Here is a 19,373-nt window from a genome sequence, read left to right as displayed (position 1 = left end):
ACTCAATTTCTCCACTGCTTTTTGCTTTCCCAGCATGCATCAACCTATAACTGTTATTGTTTGTCAGTTTAGACTACCTTGCACTCTGATATACAGACACAGACACACACACATATGGAGAAATAAAAAATAAAACTGTATTTTATTTATCTTTTATTCTATAATATGTCCAGAGTGGCAAGGGGCTAGATCAGGCTACCCATTCAATCTTCCTCCCCCCCTGCTTGAGTATCACATTCCTTTTTGTTTTTACTCTCCCCCTCGTTGTATCATCTTTGTTTTTGTCAGTGAATGCAGCACACACATCCCCTCTCCCTCACATCATTTGCTTGCTCACTTGCATTCCCTCCCCCAATCCCCCCCCATACATACATTACAGATCTTCACATAAGCGAGCAAGCGAATGATAGGGGATGTCGCCACACACAGGGAAATCAGGATGTTTAGAATCCACTGAATTATCTCAGGCAAGCTGCATTCTCTCAGCTCCAGAAAACCTCATGATAGATTCACCTTAGGGTAGCCATAGTCAGAAATGACTTGAAGGCACACAGCAACAGTAATGTAATCACAGGATAGATTCACGTTGAATACATTTATTTATTTAAAGATAAAACTTGTTCCATATAGGCTGGTCCATATCCTTAGAAGCCCTGCCCTTGCAAAATAACTTGTCATATGGAAAATGCAAATGCCATAATGGATTAGGCTCTAATAAAACAATGAGAGCTGAAAAACAAAAGCTGCTCAGTCATTTACCCTGAAACTTCTCTCTCTTGTTCCTGCATTGCACAATCCTAGAGGTATACTTCAACTACTGGGGATTAAGTGTCACTGGATGCATTATGCATATTTGAGTAGTTTCCAAAGGTACAGATGCCTAAGACTCTAGCTATGATGTCTAATAGAGACCTAGAATTTAAGGTGCTGCTGAGTAAAGTGTATCTAGATATGTTGCTAATATAAGGCACAATATTAATTATAAGATCCATGACTTAATGGCCAGGCAGTGGAGGGAGTGGAATAGACTGAAATAAGACAATTGCTTCTCTTTTTAATAGCAAGTAAAACTTCATAAGCACAGGCACATCCAATTTATTAGAACATACCATCCACATGTATCTGTATCTGTATGTCTTTCCATGTTTAATAAAAATAAAAAATTAAAATAGAAAGAACATAGCATCTATACAAAACCTATAGAGGCCAAATGCTCTAAATCAGCCCATGGATTCTTAGCACCAATCTTCCACTCTCTTGCAGAGCTTGGACATACTGTAAGCCTCCAATAGGAGTTGACTGCCATGTTTCTAGGCTGATTTTATGTCCCTGTTTCTTCATACATATTAATAGCCAAGTTCAACAAGACAAATGGACCAGATTAGCTTCTCTGTCTGCAAAATGTTAGTTCCTGATTTGTTTGCTCCAAAAAGTATTTTGTTTTGCCTGCACAAGAAACTTGGTTCTGGGATAAATTTTATCCCAGAGAGGGGTGAGTTTATAATAAAGGAAGCATTCAAGTATTGTTTAAAGAGACACATGGAAACATGGAGACATGAGTGTATCTGGATGCGCATGTAAAATACAACAGTAGAACTGCTGATACAGAACACAAATGGGCAGTGGATGCAGAATCACTCTCAAAAATCATAGCTGGATATACCTGAAGACAGCTCTGGAGGCTTGTCTTCCTTTGGCAGCATGCTATTCATTTTGTGTGTTGTTTTTTTTTTTTTACACAGTGGGGTCCATCACTGATGAAACATCGTGGTATCATGATAAGCTTTAAGACAAGAAAAGTAAGGAACAAAAACCCACACCGTCCAGTTTAGGATACTATACTTTCACTGTACCAAAAGCACCACTGTGGGTGGCTAACAGGAAGGCATCCCCTCCAAATTATTATCAGAGTACCCCTAGCATGAACTGTGCACCTCTGGCTTATAGTCATTGTCAGTGCTGGAGAAACTTGGCCAGGAACTAAGTCAAGTGCAGGAGCCAACTGGAGTAAGATACTGTCTCAGGAGAGGTGGAGGGTAGGTCACTATGTCAGTAGTGGAAAGCTAGAATAGCCTCAATAATGAGAGGGTGGGAATTAGAGGAACGGGTTTTGCAAACAGGATAAGAATTCTCTTCATTATTTGAGCAAACTTTGCTGCATAAGAGGTTGCTCAGTGGTGATATTTGTATAATTTTCCAGGAATGAAGGCTGGTGCCACAGGAGACAGTAGAGGAAATGCTTGGTGCAGCAGCTAGCAGCAGGAAGGAGAGGTCCACAATGCCCTTGACCAACAGTACATGGGGCCAGTTCCTTCTGTTTGCAGCAAACAGATTAGTAATATGCACCTGGGGCTTTGGCAAAAAGACAAAACCAGCTCTGCCAAACCCTCCACACTCACTCACAATACAGTGGAAAGGCTGCTAAAAACATTTCAGCAAGAAGTACTGCAGGCAGCAGCTCTTGCAGACATCAGCCTTTCTGCTTCTTTGAGGCACCTGAATCCTTCAGAGTAGCCAGGAGACTGCAGAACAGCTCATACCAGAAGAAGGTGAAGCCTGTCGACAAAGCAGCTTTCAGCAAGCTTGGGGAAAGGCCCTTGAAGAATCCCCCAGCACCCTCATCCCGTGCAACCTGTTGGACACAATCCAGTAAACCAGTGTATGTCCGCACCTGGGGAAACAGAAAGGCAAATGAGGGATTGGTATTTAACGTGAATGTTTTTCTTGATTTTTTGGTACTGTTAACGGAAAGTATCTGCTTTTTGGTCTTTGGGCAAACACTATTTTGTATTCTTCAAAGACCACTTCATTGACCCAGCAGTCTGTTGTTATTTTTGCAGATGAGAATAGTAATAATAATAATAATGTTTAGTTATATTATTTATAGTAGTGCTAGGGAATTCTGGGAACTGAAGTTTTGTGAGACATTTTGTGTTTTCTATCAGACAGCTCTGGTGCCACAATAAATTACAATGTTGGAAACAATGTTCCTTTAAGATGGTTGTGAAAATATATTATATGGTTTAAGTGGCTGAGATTATTAAATCACAGCACTTGAAATGATGCAAAGGATTACAATAGGAATTGCATCATGTTAAGTAGCACCAGGTGACAACCATTAAGATAACACTTTATTATAACTGTACTGGGATCCAGTGCAAGTCTGGGTTGTTGAGGAGTGTTGGTTGTTGAAGAGTTGGTGGTTTGTAAGCTGATGAGAGCCAAAAGGACAGTTTGCAAATATTTTATATATATATTGCAATGACTAGAAATAAAGAGCCTCCAAGGATTTGGAAGAAATCAACGGTGTCTGTGAGTTATTCAAGTGTGGTCAGTGCATTGCCAAATACGGAAATCTGAACTGGTGCTTCTGCACTCTGCTATTGTTAGCTACTGTTGAGGATAATCACCTCAGATAGTACTGAGAGCTGGCATCTCTTGTGGGCCTAGAGTTTAGATTTTTGATACTGCATCTCAGGCAGGATAGAAGACAGACGACATACAATTTCCAGGATTCCCTAGAACTGAGCCAGGGTAGTTAAACTAGTCTCAAACTGGATTATTTCTGCAGTGTGTTTTGGACCACTGTCAGTTAGGGAGACAGAAGATGATTTTTGGAAGTAACTAATCTACCAAATTACATTCAAAATACAACTGCCAGAAAAAAATTGACTAGATGTAGTTTAAAGTCAGAGCTCACATGACTAACATAAGTAATCAAGAGCTTCCAAATTTCTTCAGCTTTATCGTCTTTGATTTCTCATCTTTCTAATCTCATTTTATATGGTTGCATTTGCACTGCTGAAATAATGCAGTCTGGTACCACTTTAACTGCTATGGCACAACACTATGGAATTCTAGGATTTGTAATTTTTTGAGATATTGAGCCTGCTCTATCAAGAGCTCTGCTGCTGCAACAAATTACAAATGCCACGGTTCCATATGATGGAGCCATGACAGTTAAAGTGGTGTCAAACTGCATTATTGCTGAGTGCAGATGCAGCCCAGGTTAGCTTTTCTGAACTGAAATCAATTGATTTATCTGTTTTTGTACTGAAAGATATCTTAACATTTTTCTTGATTTCACTCTTTCTAATCTTGCAACACTTAACAGGAGTGCTATACACTTGTTGTTTGGCAATATTTCATTTTAATTTTAAAACACAGAATTTAACAGTAGTGTTCCTCTATAATGTGGTCTTTTGCTTATCCAATTTAATATTTTTTCCCTCCAGAAACTATTTTTGTTCAGGTTAGCCACATATGTTGTCCACTTCCTATTTTACTACTTCTCCTCCAGCATAACTAACTAACAATCAGTCAAAGAAATGTGGTGAATGCCAGGAATCTACTTTTGTTATTCTATTTCACAATTCCAAAAAAGCAGCAAAGGGAAAATGGATACTATGCTGCATATTCCAGGACGGCTAATATATTATAAGTCTGATTTAGATAATGTGTGGCATTACCTGGATCCTGTCTGGATTGGATGATGTATGGTCTATTTTGGCACACAATAAAAAGGAAGGTGGGTGAAAAAGCAAAGGTCCTCAAGTTTGAAATGCCTCTCACCTGCCCAAATGATGCTCGAGCTTGTTCAAAGCCACCCACTTGGAGTCGTTTCTTGAACAGGTCAAAAGGATAAGTGAGGGTTTTGCTGAGGACTCCAGCACAGCTGCCACACACAAAGTTTTTAACATTTCCTAAAAATCAAAGAAGTAAGAGGATGGGAGAGATACATACTGGAGTTACTTTACAAAGAAACTAAGTCATAATCTAGAAGCGCTAGTACAGTCGGCCCTCCATATCCACAGATTTTGCATCCAGGGAACTCAGCATTCAAGGCTTGAAATTAAAAAAAGAAAGAAAGCAAAACCCCAAAAAGCAAACATTAGACCCGTACAGACAGGCCAAAATAAAGCTACTTTGGGTTACTTTGGAGGTATGTTGTTTAAATTATGCATGTGTCCTAAGAGTCTGGAAGTTGTGCCAAAACCATGGTCTGAAGCGCAGACTGAAGCACAGCTTTGACGCAGCTTCTGGCTTCTTAAGTTGTGTGTGTCATTTAAACAGCATACTTCCAAAGTGACCCGAAGCAGCTTTATTTTGGCCTGTCTGTACAGGGCCATTGATTTTGTTATTTTTTATAACAGATTTGTATATGATGGGACTTGAGTATCCATTGATTTGGTATCTATTGGGTGTATGTGTGTGTCCTGGAACCGAATCCTAGTGGATACCAAGAGTCCTCTGTACAACACTTAGAAAGAGAACAATAAAATATTAGGTAGTACAGGAGACTAAGGCAGTATGGGGAGCAATTAGTCATATTAAAGGATTCTGAAGACATTACTATTAGCTATTTTAAAAAAATGTTTTACATGCAGGAATTTACAACATGAATGGTCAGAGTGCTGACAGCAACTTTCTAAGTGCAGATATACAGTATACAAAAATGGACTGTACTGTACTAACAGTGTTTTTCCTGCAGTAGCAGAGAAAGCGAGAGATTACTAAATGTTGAATACCCCTTTCTATGCACATGAATGCATGCACAGACACACAATCACACCCCAGACTAACCTTTTTTCATTTCTTCATTTGGAAAAATCCAGTCATACAGCTTTTTCAAGAGATTATAGAAAGAAAACTGGAAACCAGCATAAGGGATAACAGCGATGGTGGTAGGAGTGAGCCCCCTATAGAAAGACCGCAGCCCTTCTCCCTGGTACATGCTTTTTACAGCATGGCGGACATTCCTGTAAAGCTAAAACAACTAGAGAGTGAATGTGTTTCCCTGTTTGGTCAGTGTAGATAGGCTCATAATATTGCTTTCTATAGTCTGTAACCCCGCTTCGAACCTTGGGAGAGGCGGGGAAACACAAATAAATTTTTATTATTTATTTTATTATTATGCATTAGCACAAAAGTCAAATTTCAGCAATGCTCACAAAAAATTTTACAGTTTGGGGAGTGGCACTCTCCCATGCACAGTATATAGTGACTTTCTACTTGTCTTTTTATTTCCAGTCAGATGGCCTGGACAATAAAGGCCCTAAAATCATGCAAGCACATTTCTGTTCTATTGAACACATTTCTACAAAAAGCTAATTTACATAAAACTGTGTTGTCTTCCTTAATTTTTTCTGAATCCAGAGCCTTCACCTGCTTTGGACACAAGAGAGGATCCCTGGGCACAAAACTTAGGCTTGCTGAGGACAGGGGCACAGATTACTAATATATACAGGTAACCTCCAAACATTTGGTACATATAGATTTACCACATATTCGAAAGCAAGCACAGTGTACATATATGTGTGTTACACCATTAAAAAAAATGATAGGTTTGCCATATGTCAGAAATGACTTGAAGGCACACAACACTAACAAAACTAATATGGATGACCAACCATGTGGCAGAAAACTAGAACTTGGAAAAGTTACCTCTCTGAACTACAACTTCCAGAAACCCTCATCTAACATGGCTGCTGCTAAATCCAATCATATTCCTATCATAACAAGGGACCTTTCCCCAGATTCCACTTTACCTCTTTCCTCATCCCTTCTATTTGGGATTAACTTTTGTGTATTTCTTCTACTTCTCCAATCCCTGTCTCTTTTACCCAGCTGCCTGTGTTTGAAACATGTCTTCCCTACTCTGTTTTGTCAGGCTTGTTCTCTCACATGTTCCAAGACTCTCCCTTTTTCTTTAACACAGGCTGTTTTCCAGACAGAGGGCTCTTAAAACTATAAATTAAAAAGCTTCATGCCCTTACTCCATCTTTGCCTCCTTCACAGTGTGTGGAGATGCCAAGACAGACAGAAGCAACAATTGTGGGGAGAGTTTTAGAAGTGGAAGACAATCATTGTTTGGACCCATCCAAAATTCTGAATTGGAGTGACTGCACAAAAAAAGCCTTATCTAGAAGCAGACTGTGATTTCCCTGAACTAGTTTAATCTCATTTGCTACCTGAATTACTATTTGTCAACCTGATTATGCTTCCTGTCTTTTCCAACTACTGTAGACATGAAATTCTCTGACAAGAACAGTGTCATTTCTGTGTTTGGCCCACACTTATACACCTCTGCCATTAAATAAATATTCAGTAAAGAGCCACAGTGCTCATCCATGATCATTGTGTGACCATCACTTAACTGGGCAGATACAGAATGAATATGAAAGGAACCAAGTTGCCAAAAGACACACAGTGAAAAAACTTTTTTCACTCTTTCCTTACCTTTGGCTCCCCTTGGGCAGCAAGGCGAGTGCGCAACGTGTCCAGAGGCTGCACTGTCACAGTGGCAGCACAAGCAGATATCCCACCACAGACAAAGTGCACAGAGAAGGCACGGGCATCATAAGATGTGGCATGGTACATCAATTTTGTCAGAAGTTCAAAGCTTACGAACTTGGAAAACAAAACAAAACATGTCCAATTAAACTGGGTGACAAATGCAGTTTCACACCCATAATGTGGCTACTATCAAGCTGTGACCCCTAGCCTAGGGGCTTGTCTACACCAATGGGAAACTTTGTACTCACTCTGTAGCAGCTGCAACCTGGGCACACAACATTCCTCAGGATTCACAAGCAATGAATGTCTTTCTTCTGAAAACTCAGAGAAAAGAAAACTGTCTGTCACTCTGCACTGACCTAGAAAATCTGCAGCGGCAGTGAAGATATGACTATGTGGCTGGAAATACTGTACTTTGCACTACAGATAGTTCTAGAACCACCCTTTTCTTCTGGGTTACTCTGATCTCACCATGGTGAATGTGACACTATCAGAGCACTGCAGACTGGGAAACTGCCATGACTATGGAGTGAGTACCTGTTTCCCACCAATGTAGACAAGCCCTAGGAGGGTGAATAATGCTGCTCCCCAGGAGTTGTTAAGACTGCAAATCCTAACAGCCCTAGCTGCCACTGCTGTGAGCAAGGAATGCTGGGAGCTGCAATTTAACAGGGATTTTTAAAATGATCTTTCTTTCACAAATACTATACTTAGAAAACCACAAATAGCAGGTCCTTTCTGCCAGGCAGGAAAGTAGTAGTCAATTTCACACAATGGACATAGGAAGTCACATTAGCCTTTTCAACAAATAATCTATTTGGATTTAAGAAGCATGAACCCAGTCCTCTACATGTGAATTCAGCAGTCAACTTCCCTGTACACAATATTTTAAAAAGAAATGATTTAAAATTACATAGATTTTACAGTATCCAGATCATTAGGTGTGTATCAATGTATTGTGTTTTAAAATGAAAAACACATAAACCCACATTTAAAATACAATACTATAAAATCATCAAAATACACTCATAAGAAAACACACAGAAATTAAGGAGTCATGATTTAAAATCAACTGGGCAAGCCTGCTAAAAGATAGATAGATAGATAGATAGATAGATAGATAGATAGATAGATAGATCTTTAATGCTATTTTAAATGCAGTTGGCATTTTTAGCTGTTGTATCTCTTCTGGCATGTCATTCCACTCTGGGGTCAGCAGATGAAGATGTACTCTGGAAAACCTATGCCACTCTGGTCTGGGAGCAAACACTCCCCAGAAGACCTGAGTGTACAGGATAGATTGTATGGGAGAAGGCAATCCTATAGGTAACCTGGACCCAAAACATGTAGGGCTTTAAAGGTAATTTAACACTTTGTACTTTGCCTGGAAACTAATTAACAGCTAATGGAGTGATTTTAAGATTTATGTAATGTGATCACTCCTGGATGTATCGGTAATCTAGAAATCTAGAGGGACCTAGAAACTGTTGTACATGCTCTGGTAACTTCGAGACTGGACTTCTGCAATGTACTCTACATGGGGCAACCCTTATACCAAACTCGGAAGCTGCAAATGGTGCAGAATATGGCAGCCCGGCTGGTCACTGGTGCTTCCAGGACCAGCCATATAACACTGGTTTTGAAAGACCTCCATTGGCTGCCCATCCGCTTCCGAGCTCAATATAAGGTGTTGGTAATTACCTATAAAGCCCTAAATGGCTTGGGCCCAGGATACCTAAAGGACCGCCTCTCCCCGTACATTCCGCCTCGCACCCTCAGAACGTCTGGGCAGCAATTACTGAAGGTGCCTGGGGCTAGATTATCCTCCACTACACGGAGGACATTCTCCACGGCTGCCCCAGCCCTTTGGAATACGCTGCCCACTGAGCTCCGCTCGTCCACCACCCTGGCCCAATTCAGGAAGGACTTGAAAACCTTCCTGTTCCAACAGGCATTCCCCGAATAAAATCCTGTGGGCCTCCCTCCTCTTCCGTGGCCAAGAGGTTGGGCTATGGGGCTTTTTGTTTGTTATTTTTATATGATTGCTGTATATGTATTTTAATTTTTCTTGTCTTTGTGTTTTGATTGTATTTTAATCCTTGTTGTACGCCGCCCTGATTATAAGAAGGGCGGGATATAAATAAAAAATTTATTATTATTTATTTATTAATCAGTTTGGCTACCCTATTCTGAGCCAGTTGCAGTTTCCGGACTTGGTACAATGTAGAGCTCATTGCAGAAGACTAGACTTAAAATTAAAAGTGAGTGCCCTACCATTTTTAGGTCCTCCGATTCTAGGAAGGTGTGCAGTTGGCGTATCCACTAAAGCTGACTAACAAGCACTCCTGACTGCCACATCTATCTGAGCTGACATTTGGAAAGACAGATCCAAGAGCGCTCCCAAACTGCGAACAGTCTTTCAGGGGCAGTGTGACCCCATCCAGAACTGGCTGACACACCTCAAACCGCAGATTAGAACCCTTTATAGTAAGCACCTCTGCCTTGTCTTGATTTTTTCAATTTATTTTTCTTCATCAAACCCATTAACTCTTCCAAGCATTCATTCAGAGGAGACAAACTATCCTTAGCTGAACCTGTTTTTCAAGGTATATTTGGGTGTTATCAACATACTAATAGCATCCCACCCCATGCCTCTGGATGACCTCTCCCAGAAGTTTCATGCAGATGTTGAATAGCACAGGAGACAGAATGGCACCCTGTGATATGCTGTATGACAGCACCTTTTTTGAGGAGCAGCTACCCCCAAGTACCACCATCTGGAACCTGCCTGAGATGTAAGACTGGAACCACTGCAACACAGTACCTCCGATTCCCAACCCCTCCTGCAGGAGTTCCAGAAGGAAACCAATGTTGATGGTACTGGAAGTCGCTGAGAGGTCCAAGCACACAAACAGGTATATACTTCCCCTATCAGTGTTAAGACTGAGATCATCCGCTAAGGCAACCATAGCAGTCTCAACTCCATTTTCTGCTCTGAAGCTGGTTTGGAATGGGTCGAGTTAGTGTGTGTCATCCAAGAGCACTTGGATTTGGAAAGCAACTGCCTTCTCAATCCCCTTGCTCAAAAAGGCAGATCTGATACTGGTCTGTAATTATTAAGGTCCAGAGAATCGGGTGTGTGTGTGTGTTAAGGCTATTTCAGCAGTGGTCTAGCCACTGCCTCTTTTAAGCAGGATGGAAAGACCCTGGGAGATGCATTAATGATATGTTATATTTGAATTCTAATTGCAAGGCAAGTTTGCGGGCAATCGTGTCAATAGTCCTGGTTAGATTTTGGTTCCATTTATCAACCAGAATTTCAGCAGGGTTGTTGTTGATGTCAGCCATATAACCCTCCAAGGCCTCCTGGAATCTCAAGGGATCCATTTGCCTTCAAGGGCAGACCATTTTAATTGGTCCTCCACTCCTTTCGAGGCAGACTGTAATGTTAGCCTTAACCATAAAATTATCTCTCCATGACAACTTGGAAGTATTAGTCACCTCCACCACAGATTTATGTGTTACAGGCTGAAAACCGCATCAAAAGTATGAACTGCCAAATGTACAGGTTGTGAAACCAATTGAGATAGGCTTCTGTTTGTCATGGATACCATGAACTCCCAAGGTACACCTGACAAACTGGCCTCCAATGGTATGTTGAATTCACCAAGAAGCAAAAATCTGGTGGACTCCAACAACAGCTCTGAGGCCAGTTCAGTGAACTCGGCCAGGAAGTCTGACAGACGCCGGGGTTTATGGTACACACTAAGAGAATCCCTAGTCTATTCCTGGTTTTCAGGCTCAGATAAATAAGATTAAAAGTGGCTCAGCTCTCTGATACTGGTCAGGTTGAGTTGGTCTTTGGAGACCACAGTTACCACACCTTCTACCACCTTTCCTTCACCTGCTCTCTAACACAGTACTTGACTGCGACAGCATGTGCCAGAAAACAGAACTGATAATGTAGATGTCACAGGACAAATATCTAAGCCACAACATTTCCCAATTCTTACCTGGACAGCCCCATAGGTAATTGAGAGGAGCTGAGCAGGGACATGTCCCTTCCAGAAAGCTCTTGGGCTCTCCTCTTGAAGAATCATCCAAAAAGCCTGCCAAATACCATGATACTTAGCCTGTGGGTTTTTGGGTGACAGTTGTTCTATCTGAAGCTGAAGGAGAACAGACATAGTTGTAAAGTGCCTCATGACTTCAGCAAGATTCATAACAAATTAGGATTGTGATATTTCTGACACCCTCCACTTTGATTTCTTACAAAAGTTGCCTCTCATATGCTGGGGAAGCTGAACCTTGCAATCCGGAGAGCTAAATCATCTAATTCTCAATTCCTCTGGAGGGCTACATTGTGTCTTAACTTACAATTTCAAGCAACTAGCAGTGGCACTGTATCACTCCTAGTTACCCAGATGTGATATTGGAGGGGGTGTCTTGCTGTTTTGGGGATGTGGGAATCCCCTGAAACAGCATTTAAAGGTGTTATAAAGCCATTTAAAAAGTAGTTTCACCCAATGTTCAGGAACATTGGGGTTTGGGAGAGTCAGTGGGTGTCCCAAAGGCTGGACCCTCTGAGCTTCATACATCACAGGATTTCAGAGCCTTCTATATGCACTTAGTATTTCTGCATTAAACTTAATAGACCATTGGAGAATCAGAGTTCTCTGAGTTATACGTATAGCATACATTACAAAAAATGTGACTGGCAAATCAGTGACTGAAGATAGCCTGTAATAAAACTATTATAAAACCAAACTCTAATAAAAATAACAAATAAATCAAAATAAGACCAGCTGAAAGATATTAAACCTTTTTAAAAGTTCAGTTTGCCATTTTATTTTGAATAACATGTACTTTTAATATATCAAAAATAATTTTATGTCAAAACAAATCAATATAATGTACTTTACATTCTATTTTAAGGTTCCATTTCTGTTAAGTTTTTAATTATATTTTAATCACTATAATTTCTAAGGTGTCCTGAGCCACAATCTAGGAGGAAGTCAGGATATAAAGAAAGATAATGATGGCGACAACTATGAATTATACTAATAGTTGCAGTAGTAGCAGCAGCAGCAAAATTGCTTTCAATTTGTTAATGGTTGCATTTTTACCCTTTTCTTTTTAAAAATTTGTTTTTTTCCACCATGGTTTCAAAATTTCCAGAAATGTTATATCTCTCGACTGGTACACACATTCCCAAAAACTATACCTGAAAACGGATCTTTAGGACATCAAAGGGGCTGATCATTGCCCGAGTAACCAATCCAGATGCAGATCCAGCTGCTGCTATTTCTCCTGTTGAAAGGGATGCACACTGGGAATCTGGGTCATAGCCAACCATCACTCCAGGGTCCACAGGCAGCTTCAGTATCCATCCAGTCCTCTGGCCCTGATGCTGACAACAAGGAAGGAAGAGTTTCAACAGAGAAAGCTGCCTGAGAATAGTGCTTGACACGTTATGTCCAAGTATCTGGATAATAGGTAGGCCAGGGAAAGGGATCAAACAGAAGAACTCTCTACTGGGATGGGCAAAGCGTGGCCCCAGACTCACATGTTCCCATAACCCTACTATCCTCCCCACACTACTCTTCTGCTGCCCTCCCCAAACCAACAGTTATCTAACAGCTTTTCCCATCCAGAAATAGATTTTTGGCCTTTTAAATTTTTTTGAATTTTCTTGCTTTGTTTCTGGCATTTTTGGAAGTTTGCACTGCTGCCTTGCGGAGTCCCAGGGGAGAAAACTGCCTCCTGGACTTACCCCTCCTTTCCACACCAAACCAAACTCAGCAGGCATTTAGTGCTTCAAATAACCTGCCCTTTACCACAAAATTTCACTGTGGCATTAAAAATACTCCATTTAAACAGTTATACTAACTATAGGTATCTGACACTCTCTTTGTTCTGTTTAACTAAAAACCAACAAATTAAAGCCATGTACATCTGGAGAAAATCCAGGAGGCCCCAAAGCCCTTAGTAAGTCTTTCATCCACGCCTGCCATGAAAGCGCCTCCACTTCACATGTACATTTGATAGGAATGTGGGGCAGGGCCTTTTCAGCGGCTGCCCCAAAGAGTCTAGAAATACCAGACTAGAAGGGCCTCCTCTTTGCTGCCCTCCTGTTAGCAGGCAAAGACTTGGTTTTTAATTTAGAGAGCCTTTTGGGACTGAAGCCTTTTAAGTTCTTTTCAGGAGGAGTCTATATGGGCTTAAACTGTGTGGTTTTACCTGCTTTTTACCGTTTTAAAGTCTCTGTTTCAAATTATTTTAATATTGTTGGTAATTTAATTATGACAGCCAGCGCAGTGTAGTGGTTTGAGCGTTGGACACTGGAGACCAGGGTTCAAATCCTGGCTGGGCCATGTAAACCCCCGGGGAACCAAGTCATACTCTCAGCCTCAGAGGAGGGCCATGGCAAAAACCCCTCTGAAGAAGCTTGCCAAGAAAACCCTCTGGTCGGGTTGCCGTAAGTCAGAAAGGACTTGAAGGCACACAACCAGAGTTTAATTCTATTCTAATGTTTACGATTATTGTAACTGATAAGGTGCCTTGTGGAGAATGCTGCTGGGGTACAAATACAGTCAACTGGGTCTGGATCTAGGGCTGTTTCCAAACTGGGCACGCGCTCCTCTGTGCAGGACTTTACCCAGTGCTTAACCTTGGGCAACAAAGCCACACTCTTTCAGCCTCAGAGGCCTGCAATGGCAAGCCCCCTCTGAAGAAGCTTGCTAAGAAAACCCTCTGGTAGGTTTGCCTGTATTTGTTTTCCCTTTAAGTATGCCCACTTTGTGGTGCCTACTCCTCCTGGACATGATCTGGGTGAGGCAGCAGGGGGAAAAGGGGTGGGACTGGGAGGGTTAAGCAGTGCCCCTGAGCATGTCCTGAGTGCGTTCCCCGTGTCCCCCGAAAGCCCTGCCTCCCTGGGATCCCCAGAGAAGGCTGTCCTCCTTCGGAGCCCTTTCACTCTCCCAGGAAGGGCTTTGATGGGGAGTTCCTGCATGGCCCTCCCTTGGGGTCTCTTCCAGCTCTAGGACCCTCCCTCCCTCCGGCCCCCTCCTCCTCACCCAGCCTGCCGCTGTGGGGTCTCCTACTCCTCCTCAGCCAAAAGGAAGGCAGGCAAGGGCACCGCCAATCGCGCGCCCCGGCCTTACGAGCGCGGGCCTCTGGGAAATGTAGTCCGCCAGGCCTCACGGCGCGCTCTGGGAATGTTCTCTGGTGCTGAGGGAGCGAGGGCCCGCGGGGAAAGCCGGGAGGGGATAGACTAGGCTGTCCCTCTCTTTGAAGTGGCCTAGGAGGAGGCATACAGCCTTTCTCCTCTTCTTCTTGCTTGGGACTGAAAGGGAGGCCCCGGGTGGCAAGAGGGTCCTGGGGAGCCATAGACTTGGAAGGGACCACAAGGGCCTGATCCAGCCCTTGCAGGCCTGATGCCATGCAGGAACTCTCCGTCCAAGCCCCCCAGCACTCCCTTCAATGCAAGAGCTCTGTGTGTGTGTGTGTGTGTGTGCATGTATGTATACATATGTCCAGCATGCAACACATTAGAGGGAGGGGGAGAGACTCTCTAGACTGGGCCTTTAATCATAACAAAGGCCATGGCATGCATAACAAATACAGACAGGCTTCAATTAACGAAGCAGCTGCGAGTGCAGGCCTTCTTTCAAAATGCTGCCCAGCAACCCCGCTCTTCCTCGTCCTCTGCGCAGCTGGAAGCTTTTGGCAGCATCGGCACTTGGAGAAGCATAGACTTAAAATGAAAGGGGGGGGAAGGAGCCCCAGAGATTGCGGAGGGCTCCCTCTCTCTCCGGCGGAATCCTGTGCCGCGCTCCTGGAGCCCTGGGCGGGCAGAGCAGCTTGGAAGCTCGGCCTGTGGCTGGTCGGGAGCAGGCGAGCGGGGTGAGGGCGCGCAGCTTCCCCGCCGAGGGTTCCAGGCGGGCGGCAAGACTCCCGGCCGGTCCCGGCCCGCGGGGGCGGCTCCACGGGGCAGCCCTTGTGGTCCGAGCCCCGCCGCAGAGGGAGCGTGCGGTGGAATCTGGGCGAGATCCTCTGACTGGGACCGAGAGCGGCGCCGGGGCCTTTCCTATCCCCCGCTGCCGCCCCTTCCGGCTCCGTCCAACGCCAGACCGCTCTCAGCCGGCGGCGCTCCTCTCCCTCCGGCTCTGGTCCAGGGGGAGCGGGGCCCCCTCGCCTTTGCCGTGTCCACTTGGGGCGGGAGCTGCCTGGGGCCGGGGAGGGGGGTGCTCGACAGCCCCGAGCCTTGAGTGAGCGGGGCCTTGGCTCCCCTCCAGCCCCGGGCGGCCTTCCTAGCCGCGGCGCTCCCCGAAGGGAGGAGCGCCGCCTTCCCTGCCTGCCTGCCTGCCTGCCTCTCCGGGGGTTGCCCTCCCTCCGGTCCCCCGGAAGGGACGGCAGCCAGAGGGGGCCACGGAACAACGAGGCTCCGAGTCCGGCCCTTTGCAGCTTGGCCTGTCCACCAGGGGGCCCCGGAGGCGCCGGGGCCTTCGCGCGGGGAGCAGAGGGCTCCGGGCGGCATGCGGTGATAGTTTCACTGCTCGCGGTGCCGGCTTTCCCCCTCTGAGTCACCCGCCCTCCCCCCTTCGCTTGGGTCCTGGGCGGCGGAGGTGCAGGAGGCCTTGTCGCTTCAATGGCCCTCTGCTCGACGTCCCCCGGCTTGCCTGGCTATCCTCCTCCGGGCAAGGAAGCACAGCCGGAGGCCAAGGGCCGCGGCGAGGAGCCTCCTCCCATCCTTCCGAGGCAGGCAGCTAGCGAGGACGCAGAGGAGAGGCGCCTCTCTCTAGTTTCGGCGAGGACGAGGAGTACTGCCGCCGGGTGTTTTTACAAATGTTTACATCCGGGTCTCACGCGCGGAGGGCGGGGTTGATGACGCAGAGGGGAGGGGCTCTAGGTGCCCGCTAGCAGCCCCGGCCTAAGGCCTTCCTCCTCCTTGTTATCGCCTCCCCGCGTGTGTCCCGGATGTTGAAACATTCCCTCCTTCTTCCTATTACGTCATTCTTACTCCAGAAGGAGCAGGGGCTTAGGGAGGCCATGGCGACTGAACTTCCTTGGGCTTTCATTAAATATGGGCTGATTCATTGGAATCTTAATGATGATGAAGCCGCCCCTTGCGCATTCCTCTGCTGCTCTCCCAAAGCAGGCTGTCCGAAGTTGCAAAGCTGGGCTGAAAGAAGATGGCTCAGGGCAGGGGGAATGGTTTTTAATCATTAACTAACTAACTAATTGGAGCATGGCGATGGTTGGTTAGCTGCTCCTGGAGAGGGAGATGTCCCTGGGGCAGTGGCTTGAGGGCTGGACTGTGCCTCTGCAGACAAAGGCTGGGGTCCAGTTTGGCCATGGACACCGACTGGGTGACCTTGGCCTCTCAGCCTGAGGAAGAGGCTTGTCGCCTCGGAAGAGGCCCCACTCTGCCCTGCAGGCACTCTCCGTCAAAGCATCCCCTTTGACACATGGCCACCCAGCCTCTGCTTAGAGACCTCCAGGAAGGAGGAGCCTCTTCCACTGTCAAACAGCCCTGACTGTCAGGACGTTGTTCCTCCTCCGAAGGCTGGTTCAGTGCCTAGGGTCATCCTAAGTCAGAACCGACTCGAAGGCGTCCGACAAGGGTTAGGTAACCCAGCAGGATCAGCAACTGCCTCCTCCTTCAAGGCTGAGGGCACAGCCCCCTTCCTTCCTTCCTTCCTTCCTCCAGAGGAGCATCATTCTGCACAGCCCAGATTTGTAAAGCTCCATCTTACAATGCTCCATGTAACCCAGATGAATGGGAAATAAAGTGAAAATAAATGTCATAGGCAAAAGCGTTTCTGCCGCCTGCAGAATGCAGGATGCAGCCCATCCCTTGCCAGCCATCCTCCTTCATGGAACCTCAGACCATGATCCAAAAAGCCAAACCGTTCCTGGCGGCACCATCTGCAGAGCCAGTTATTCACCTCTGCTGTTTGCCTCTCCCTTCCTGGACCATGCCCTTCCACTGGGAGACAACCTGTGCCTCCATCTCTCAGCTTCCTCCCCAGAGCCTCCTAATCCCTTATGATGTTCTGAAGGCTGTGCCTTGCAGTATCATTGGTTCCTACATGGACCAAAAGGAAGGCGTAATGGTCAGTGGGCTTGACCAGGCTGGTCAGCCTCCCTGTCACAAGAATAAGCTTTTAGCATAGCTTTTGCCATCGAGAGTATTTACTGTGACTATTTCTCCAAATCTCTTCCTCTGTGTCACATTTCCTACACTTCCTCCAAGGAGCTAGTGGGAAATATACATAACTTTAACCCACTTTATTCTCATAATCACCATTTAAGGTAAGCAAACTCTTATAGGCCATGGGTAATTTTCCCATCCCAGGACCTTCCAGGGGCCACAGGGTCCAAAAGATCCCCAAAGTCCTGGAGGGGAAAGGAAACTGGGTGTTCTCTTCTAGTTGGGGGGGAGGGATTTTTTACGGTTAAAAAACAAACGTGTTTGATTAGGTTAATCATTTCTCAGCTTCAAAATTAAGGTTACATATTTCATCAGTGAAAGACAAAGATTTTCAAACGGGCATCAAATTTAAATGTATTGCCCAGAGCTTAAAGATTAATTTTGTGCCTAAAGTGATTGCTACACGTTGCTTTAATACTGAATAAGGATATTCAGCAAGAGTGTTGTTGCTGTGGTTACTGGCTGGCTAAATTTAGAGCTTTGGAAGTACAGCCTCACAGACAGCCAAGATTTACCTTTAGATGGCTGATGGCATGCCAGCAACAGGTATGCAGATTTCTTTTTTAAATAGAAGCATGAATGTGTCATGCAGAGACTATATTTGTCTCAGAAAGGACACTTGTGTGCAAAGTGGAACATTATTTGTGACAAGAACAGAGCCTCAGATGACATCATGGGTGGATGGCTATAAGGGGAAGATGTGCTCAAAGCAAATTTTACTCCTCCAAGGTCTCCTTCTTCCTCCATGGATTTAGGTAAGCAATATTTCCACTGTCCTTGGGCCAAAAACGCCCTCCTTTTTTCGAGGGGAGGGGAAAGAGTACTTCCAGCAGCATAGATCTCAAACTCATTTTTGCAGTGCATAGGGAAATGACATTAACATTTTTTAGCCTGAGGCCAAACTAACTCAAAGTAGAAGAGATCCATGAATTAATTAGTGGAAGCATCATTTTTTAAAAAGAAAGGAAACAATACTTAGTACAAACTGTGTACAATTTTTTAAAAAAAATAAGCTTGAGAGAGTCCACTTGTTTAAGAAATCCACCAGACTTTGTTCCATGTAACAATCTTCTTGTAAGCTATAGTAAGCACCCCCTCACTCTGGTTAGTCAAAAAGTGTGAACTAGGATATACATTTTAAGTCTGTGCTATCCTGTCAGAAAACTAGAGGCAATTTTGGAAAACAAAACAGAGGATTTACTGAGAAAAGGCACTGCTGTCCCAGACAGTACAGCACAACAACAATAAATAATACTTAAAGACCCACAATATCCATATTGTGCAATACCAGCCATAAACCTCTCCTGCTTTGCACCCCACCTTGGCCCTCATGCAGATTTGGAAGTGCTGATTAAAAGGATTACTAGATGTACTTCATACACTTCAAACGGCAGAGCTGTGAAGTGCTCTTCCAAGACAGTAGTCATTCTCTTTATCACCCAATACTTTTATCACAGGAAAAAGCAGAAGGCCTTAAGAAGCAGCTTCTGACAGTGAGGAACCAGGTCTTCACTTCCCCTGGCTCCACTACTGTATTCATAACTCTCTCCCTCACCTCTGCCACCCCAGAAATGGAAGACTAACATGGTCATACTGGGATAAGTTTTCTCATTTAAGTTGCAACCCTGAATCTTATTCAACACAATGAAAACTGGCCCTATAAACATTTAACCAAATATGCAGAACTAGCAGATGTGTATACTGGGGTGGGGGAAGCAAATGACTGTCTGTATACATTACTCTACACTTGGCCATCAGCTGAAGCTAGTATGCTCTATATGGCAAATGAACACACACATGGACTCTGAGTCTTAGATATTAAGAGGTAATATTCTCTTCCCCATGCCTGTTATAACCTGTA

The 19,373-nt window shown here is 44.6% G+C and overlaps 1 protein-coding gene across 3 annotated transcripts; it reads right to left on the bottom strand.

Moving 5' to 3' along the window:
- Positions 1 to 115: 115 nt before the first annotated feature.
- Positions 116 to 16,126, bottom strand: SLC25A19 (solute carrier family 25 member 19). Of its 3 annotated transcripts, none has more exons than XM_042451308.1 (7): positions 15,978 to 16,126; positions 12,521 to 12,706; positions 11,310 to 11,465; positions 7,240 to 7,410; positions 5,584 to 5,767; positions 4,573 to 4,703; positions 116 to 2,671 (listed from the first exon to the last, which is right to left on the bottom strand). In XM_042451308.1, the coding sequence occupies exons 2-7, from the start codon at positions 12,650 to 12,652 to the stop codon at positions 2,471 to 2,473; spliced, it is 975 nt and encodes a 324-aa protein (XP_042307242.1). In that variant the 5' UTR covers positions 12,653 to 12,706; positions 15,978 to 16,126; the 3' UTR covers positions 116 to 2,470. The 3 variants fall into 3 exon arrangements, with proteins under 3 accessions (XP_042307242.1, XP_042307244.1, XP_042307245.1); XM_042451310.1 differs by lacking the exon at positions 15,978 to 16,126 and adding an exon at positions 14,373 to 14,464; XM_042451311.1 differs by lacking the exon at positions 11,310 to 11,465.
- Positions 16,127 to 19,373: the final 3,247 nt, after the last annotated feature.

This window comes from Sceloporus undulatus, chromosome 2 (assembly GCF_019175285.1).
Source record: "Sceloporus undulatus isolate JIND9_A2432 ecotype Alabama chromosome 2, SceUnd_v1.1, whole genome shotgun sequence".
In the NCBI taxonomy this organism is placed as follows: Eukaryota; Metazoa; Chordata; class Lepidosauria; order Squamata; family Phrynosomatidae; genus Sceloporus; species Sceloporus undulatus.
The sequence above is the reverse complement of the archived record's forward strand: the minus strand, read 5'-3'. Positions and strand labels throughout refer to the sequence as shown.